A 7,363-nucleotide genomic window follows, 5' to 3' on the forward strand; every position below is an offset into this window, starting at 1 on the left:
CAATCTAGTCCCACCTGCCAGCACCCGGCCCATATCCCTCCAAACCCTTCCTATTCATATACCCATCCAAATGCCTTTTCAATGTTGCAATTGTACCAGCCTCCATCACTTCCTCTGGCAGCTCATTCCATACACGTGCCACCCTCTGTGTGAAAATGTTGCCCCATAGGTTGTAGTTCAACCCACAACACTGTTAGGAAGGCAATTCCAGGATTTTGTCCCAGTGACACTGAGAATATTCCCAAGTCAGGATGGGAGAGCAGCTTAGAGGGAATTTGCACATGGTGATATTCCCTATATCTGTTTTGCCCTTGTCCTTCTAGTAAGTAGTAGTTGAAGATTTGGAGGGCACCTTCTAAGGATCTTTGGTGAATTTCTGCAATGTATTTGTAGATGGTTCACATTGCTGCTACTCAGCATCAGTGGTAGAGGGAATGAATGTTTGTGGATGTGGTGCCAGTCAAGCAGCTAGCTACTTTATCTTGCCAGGACAGATTTACTCTTTGCAGGTTCTGCCAATATTGCCACAAGTTGTGCGAGAAGGTGTACAGTGTTAGAGCCAGGACCAGAGTTAATTCCGAGGATATAGTCGGAGCCTGCTAAGAAGGTTCATAACGTCAGCAGAAAGTGCTTAGTGGACAATAATAGCCCATTGGCTGCACTACAATAACCCTTGTTCCAAACTGGTAAAATTAGAATGGGTCAGGGTCAGGCTGGAATGACATCCACATTATTTCTCGGGCCTCAGGCAAGCAAATATACTGTGCATGGGTAGTAAAATCCTGTTGTAATGGAGAGTGTGGGATAGAATGCCAAGGTAGCACCAGACATGCCTAAAAATGAGATGTCTACCTGTGAAATTATAACAAAGGGCCATAGGCAATCCTAAACAGTGAAAGTGAAGTTCGGGTATAGGGATGTCTGACATGGCCAGGATTTGACTTCAGAAGGAGACCTTTCAGAAGGAGACTATTTAGACTGTTATGTCTGCATGAGTTCTTTGAAAGAATACCACAATCCTCTGTGACCTATTTCTTGGGGTGAGGTTATTCCACTGGAATAACTCCCTTCTAATCCCAATTCTTGCCCCATATTAAAAGTCTTTGAATCTTTGTTCATTAAATAGTCAAAATTCCCCAGAATTTCAGTTCAGAATCCAATTAGTTTTGTTTCAGCAAAGCACTTCTGGATGTTTTATTGCATCGAAAATCCTAAAAGGTATGGACTTGCAAGCTTGCAGCTTGTGACATATTTCCACCAGAAACTATTGACCAACACGCAGTCTGGACTCTAACACTTTACCACAACAAATTACATACAAATATAAAGTCTAGACGATAATATAGCTCTATAGGCTTTGCAATAAATATGCAGCTGAAACCTAACATCTCTCTTTGGGAAAACCTTAGAATTCATTATTAAACAGGTAGCAGCAGGACATTTAGAAAATCATAATACATTCACAAAGAATCAACTTTCTTTTGTGAAAGTTAAAGAAAACTAATAGATGTTTATTTGGAATCCAAAAGGCTTTTGATAAGCTTCCCCAAACATTACTCTGCAAGAGCTGTGGTGTTAGAGGGAACATATTACCAAGAACAGAGGATTGGCTAACAGGAAACAGGAAGTCAAGATCAATGGGATAAATTTTCAGGATAACAAACTGTAATAGTAGAGTGTCACAGGGTTCTGGATGCCAACTACTTACAATCCATATTAATCACTTTGATGAAAGAGTTGACTGCATTGCCAAATTACCCAAGGAACATGCATTAACCAACTAGCCACACTCTGGTTCTGAACCAATGGGCATAAAACACTAACCAGAACTTGCTTAAAGAAAGATAGTGGTGTAGTTATAATGACCTGCACTAGTAATCTAGAGATGAGGATAATGCCTTGTGTTCATGGGGTCAAGTCCCACTAAGGCAGCTGGTGGAATTTAAATCCAATTCACAAAAATTGGAATTGAAAGCTAGTCTCAATAAGGCTAACCATGAAACTACCATTATTTGTTGTTAAAAAAAATCTGGTTACTAATATCCTTGTGAGAAGGAAATCTGGTGTCCTTATCTGGTCTGTCCTGCATGTGACTTCAGACCCACAGCAATGCAATTGACTCTTAACTGCCCTCTGGGATAGGCTAATAAGTTGCTGAGTTCAAAACAAAATTGGGAAGGATAACAAATGCTGGCCCTGCTACTGACACCTGTATAAAAATACTTGTTGTTGATAGATAGACTGATATAAAACCAAACTGTGAGCAAGATTTCATGGATACTTTGGGCTGAACTCGTGAGTTTTGGTTAGATTAAATAAAATATTAAGTATCTGTTACAGACTTCACTATGTTAAGAGAACTCTAATTGATAAAAGCACATTCAAAACACTTAAATACCTTTGTGTACTTCATGCATTTATTTTTTAAAAATCGAGTCAAGTAATTTAGATTTAAGATAAAGGGCAGAAGGTTTAGAGAAGATGTGAGGAAAAACTTGCTGGGCATTTGGAACTCACTGCCTGGAAGAGAGGCAGAGGCAGAAACCCTCATAACATTGAAGAAGTGTTTAGATGTGTATATGCGATGCCTAGATGCACAAGGCTATGGGTTAAGTGCTTTTAGAATAGTAAGGTGGTTTTAGACCAGTGCAGACTTGGTGAGCTGAATGACCTTTTTCTTTGCTGTTGAACTCTACGTCTTTAAATCTCATAAAGCAAATGTTTATATTCATAGCCCCACATCAAAAATAGATAATCACATATAGTAACTCTTTGACAGTCAAACTATAGACTCACAAGCTTTCTGAGAAAGTATGTTGTGGAAATAGTCAAGGAATGTCCTCAGGCTTATGCACTAACATTGATTAAGACTGTGTGCACTGATTTTTTTTCTGTTGCAAAGGCTTGTTTCTCATCTAGTAATATTTGAGTCAATGTCTTTGCATTGTTCTCAATTGCTTAATCAGCTTCCTGTTCAAACGTTTTATTGCTGAATCAAGAAATCTCTAGGGGCTGATGGCCTCCTAACAGCCACTGATCAACTGCTTCTGTAGATCTTTGTAAAAAGCAAGACAAAACTAAATTCCACACTGATGATTACTAGCCTAAATTCTGAACTTCTATTATAACTGTAATTCGGGACAGATTGAAGAAATCAAAATAAAGCACAAGCTATAACATGCCATAATTGACACTATTGCTGTCAACTTATAAAAGACCTACCTTCCAGAAGCCAGGATAACAAAGGGATGAAACCTGGGCTCTCACTTATATACTGCAGGCCTTTCAGGTTAATGCTTACATTATATAAGCACATTAGTATTAGTCTGGAAAAAGAAGAAATTTTGTCCAACATTAGTCTGGAAAAAGAAGAAATTTTGTCCAACATTAAAACTTTTCCTGCAAAATTTCTTTGTACAAATCCATTTGATGATATTACAGCACAACAGGAGACTAATTGATTCATTGAACCAATGTCAAGGGGTTTGGTCAGCAACATGATTTTGTTTCTGGAAAGGGGCAACATGCTGAAGTCAGATGATATTGGCTGTGACTCTGAGAGTAGATAAGAATGTACCGTGTTCCGATATATGGAAAAGTAATGGTGGGAACCCATGGTTTTAGAATCGTGGGTCCCCAAAGTTATGAAAGTTGCTTGAAAAGAGAAATTCAATAAATATTTGTACATTGGAGTCAACCCTCTGGATACAGCCAAGGAGTGGGCCCTCTGGACACATCTTGGGAACAGTGGGTTGTGAAGCACAGATTATAATTTTAGTGTAGATTAGGGATAAGTACACAAGACGGACTATACTGAGTACTTGGCCAGAAGCTGTAATGCCCCTACTCCCCAACAACAACACAACTACAACCATAGAAACATGGGGTGGGAGGATGATTACAATTTTAATAATCTGAAGCCTAGTATGCTCACTTTCTTCTTGTTTCCCTGGTGGGGAGGTTAGGCAATATGTGAATGATACTATGTGCCTCAAATTTTAATAGACATTTAGATTTAGACATTCACTGAGGTACAAAGAACATAGAAAAATACAGCAAATAGGCCCTTCAGCCCACAATGCTGTGCCGAGGATCGTTCCTAATCTAAAATAAAATAACCTAACCTATGCATCCCTAAATTCAGTGCTATCCATTGTGCATGTCCAGCAGTCGCTTAAATATCCCTAATGACTCTGCTTCCATCACCACAACTGGCAACACATTCCATACATTCACAACGCTCTGTGCAAAGAACCTACCTCTGATGTCTCCTCTATATCTTCCTTCTAATATCTTAAAACTATGACCCCTCGTGCCAGTCAATCATACCCTGGGGAAAATTCTCTGGCTATTGAGTCTATCCATGTCTCTCATTACCTTGTACACCTCGATCAGGTCACCTCTCTTCCTCCTTCTCTCCAGAGAAATGGCTGAGCTTATTCAACCTCTCTCATAAGACAAGCCCTCCAGTCCAGGCAGCATCCTGGTAACTGCTGTGGTTCTGTTCGCCGAGCTGGAAGTTTTTGTTGCAAACGTTTCGTCCCCTGTCTAGGTGACATCCTCAGTGCTTGGGAGCCTCCTGTGAAGCGCTTCTGTGGTGTTTCCTCCGGCATTTATAGTGGCCTGTCCCTGTCGCTTCCGGTTGTCCTGGTAAACCTTCTTTGCACCCTCTCCAAAGCCTCCGTATCTTCCCTATAATAGGGTGACCAGAACTGGACACAATATTCCAAGTCTTGTAGAGCTGTAGCAAAACCTCGTGACTCTTAAACTCAATCCCCCTGTTAATGAAAGCCAAAACACCATGTCCTTTCTTAACATCCCTATCCACTTGGGTGGCAACTTTGAGGGATCCATGTACTTGAACACCAAGATCCTTCTGTTCCTCCACACTGCCAAGAATCCTGGCTTTAATCCTAGATTCAGCATTCAAGTTCGACCTTCCAAAATGCTTCACTTCACATTTATCCAGGTTGAACTCCATCTGCCATTTCTCAGCCCAGCTCTGCATCCTGTCTATGTCGCACTGCAGTCTGCAATAGCCCTCTATACTATCGATGGCACCTCCATCCTTTGTGTAATCGGCAAATTTACTAACCCACCCCTCAACCTCCTCATCCAAGTCATTTATAAAAACTACAAAGAGCAGAGGCCCAAGAACAGAGCCCTGCAGGACCCTACTCAACACTGACCTCCAAGCAGAATACTTTCCATCTACAACCACTCTCTGCCTTCTGTCAGCCAGCCAATTCTGAATCCAGATAGCCAAATCTCTCTGTATCCCATACCTCCTCACTTTATGAATGAGCCGACCGTGGGGAACCTTCTTAAATGCCTTGCTGAAGTCCAGATACACCACATCCACTGCTTGATCTTCAGCGACCTGTCTCATCACCTCCTCAAAGAACTCAATATGATGTGTGAGGCATGACCTGCCCCTCACAAAGCCATACTGACTGTCTTTAATCATGCTATGCTTTTCCAAATAGTCATAAATCCTATCCCTCAAAATTCTTTCCAAAACTTGCTGACCACAGATGTAAGACTGACTGGTCTGCAACTGCCAGGGATTGCCAGATGTGTAACTATGATAGGGCAATTCTATTAGGGAATTTCAATGTCACCAACATTCATTGGGACAGTCATAGTATAATGGGTGCAGATTCCTTGAAATGTATTCAGGAGAGCTTTTAATATCAACATGTAGAAGGTACAACATGGATTGGTGTTGTGCTGGACCTAATTCTCTGGAATAAAGCTGAGCAGGAATTCAAGGTGCCAGTCAGACAGCATTTTAGTGATAGCGACTACCAACACCGTGTGTTTTAAGTTTGCTATGGAAAAAGGAAAATGATGGTGTGTAAAAAAGGGTTTTTGATTGGGGGAAGGCAGATTTTAATATAATAAGGCAGAATCTGGCCAAGCTAAACCAGGAACAGCTAGTTCCAAGTAAAACAGTGGGAAAGTTCAAAATGGAATTGGTGACATTACAGATTCAACATGTTCTGTTTAGGGTGACATGTAGGAGCAACAAGTCCAGAGAACCCTGGATGTCTAGGAATATTCAGGACTGGATCAGAAGGATACTAAATTGCTTTTAGAACATAGAAAAATACAGCACAGAACAGGCCCTTTGGCCCACGATGTTGTGCCAAGGATTGTTCCTAATCTAAACTAAAATAACCAAATCGACACACCCCTCAATTCACTGCTGTCCATGTGCATGTCCCGCAGTTGCTTAAATATCCCTAATGACTCTGCTTCCATCACCACTGCTGGCAATGCATTCCATGCATTCACAACTCTTTGCATAAAGAACCTACCTCTGACTTCTCCTTTATACCTTTCTCCTAATATCTTAAAACTATGACCCCTCGTATCAGTCAATCCTGCCCTGGGGAAAGTCTCTGGCTATTGAGTCTATCCATGTCTCTCATTACCTTGTACACCTCGATCAGGTCACCTCTCTTCCTCCTTCTCTCCAGAGAGAAAAGTCCAAGCTTAGTCAACCTCTCTTCATAAGACAAGCCCTCCAGTCCAGGCAGTATCCTGGTAAACCTTCTTTGCAACCTCTCCAAAGCCTCTGTACCTTTCTTATAGAAGGGTGACCAGAACTGAACACAATATTCCAAGTGTGGTCTCACCAGAGTCTTGTAGAGCTGCAGCAAAACTTTGTGGCTCTTAAACTTTTCTGATTCAGTATGTGGATGTACCGACTAGAGAAGGTGCAAAACTTGACCTACTCTTGGGTAATAAGGCAGGACGGGTGACTGAGCTGTCAGTTGGGAGAGCACTTTGGGGCCAGTGACCATAATTCTATTCGTTTTAAACTAGTGATGGAAAAGGATAGAACAGATCAAAAAGTTGAAGTTCTAAATTGGAGAAAGGTCAATTTCGAAAGCTGATTGGAGGCAGATGTTCGCAGGTAAAGGGACGGCTGGAAAATGGGAAGCCTTCAGAAATGAGATAACACGAATCCAGAGAAATTATATTCCTATCAGAGTGAAAGGGAAGGCTGGTAGGTATAAGGAATGCTGGATGACTAAAGAAATTGAGAGTTTGGTTAAGAAAAAGAAGGAAGCATATGTCAGGTATAGACAGAATAGATCGAGTGAATCCTGAGAAGAGTATAAAGAAATAGGAGTATACTTAAGAGGGAAATCTAGAGGGCAAAAAGGGGACATGGGATAGCTTTGGCAAATAGAATTAAGGAGAATCCAAAAGGTTTTTACAAATACATTAAGGACAAAAGGGTAACAAGGGAGAGAATAGACCCTCAAAGATCAGCAAGGCGGCCTTTGTGTGGAGCCACAGAAAATGGAGGAGATACTAAATGAATATTTTGCATCAGTATTTACTGTGGAAA

General features: G+C 41.1%; 1 protein-coding gene across 1 annotated transcript in view; it reads right to left on the bottom strand.

The window, feature by feature from the left end:
• The window catches only part of LOC122554864 (heat shock transcription factor 2 binding protein), a 132,104-nt gene that overhangs the window by 4,164 nt on the left and 120,577 nt on the right, over positions 1-7,363 (bottom strand). Inside the window, exon 7 of the mRNA XM_043700211.1 lies at positions 3,223-3,326. Within this exon, the coding sequence (XP_043556146.1) occupies positions 3,223-3,326 (104 nt within the window). The remainder of the gene's footprint in view (positions 1-3,222; positions 3,327-7,363) is intronic.

Source organism: Chiloscyllium plagiosum, chromosome 12 (assembly GCF_004010195.1).
Source record: "Chiloscyllium plagiosum isolate BGI_BamShark_2017 chromosome 12, ASM401019v2, whole genome shotgun sequence".
Classification (NCBI taxonomy): Eukaryota; Metazoa; Chordata; class Chondrichthyes; order Orectolobiformes; family Hemiscylliidae; genus Chiloscyllium; species Chiloscyllium plagiosum.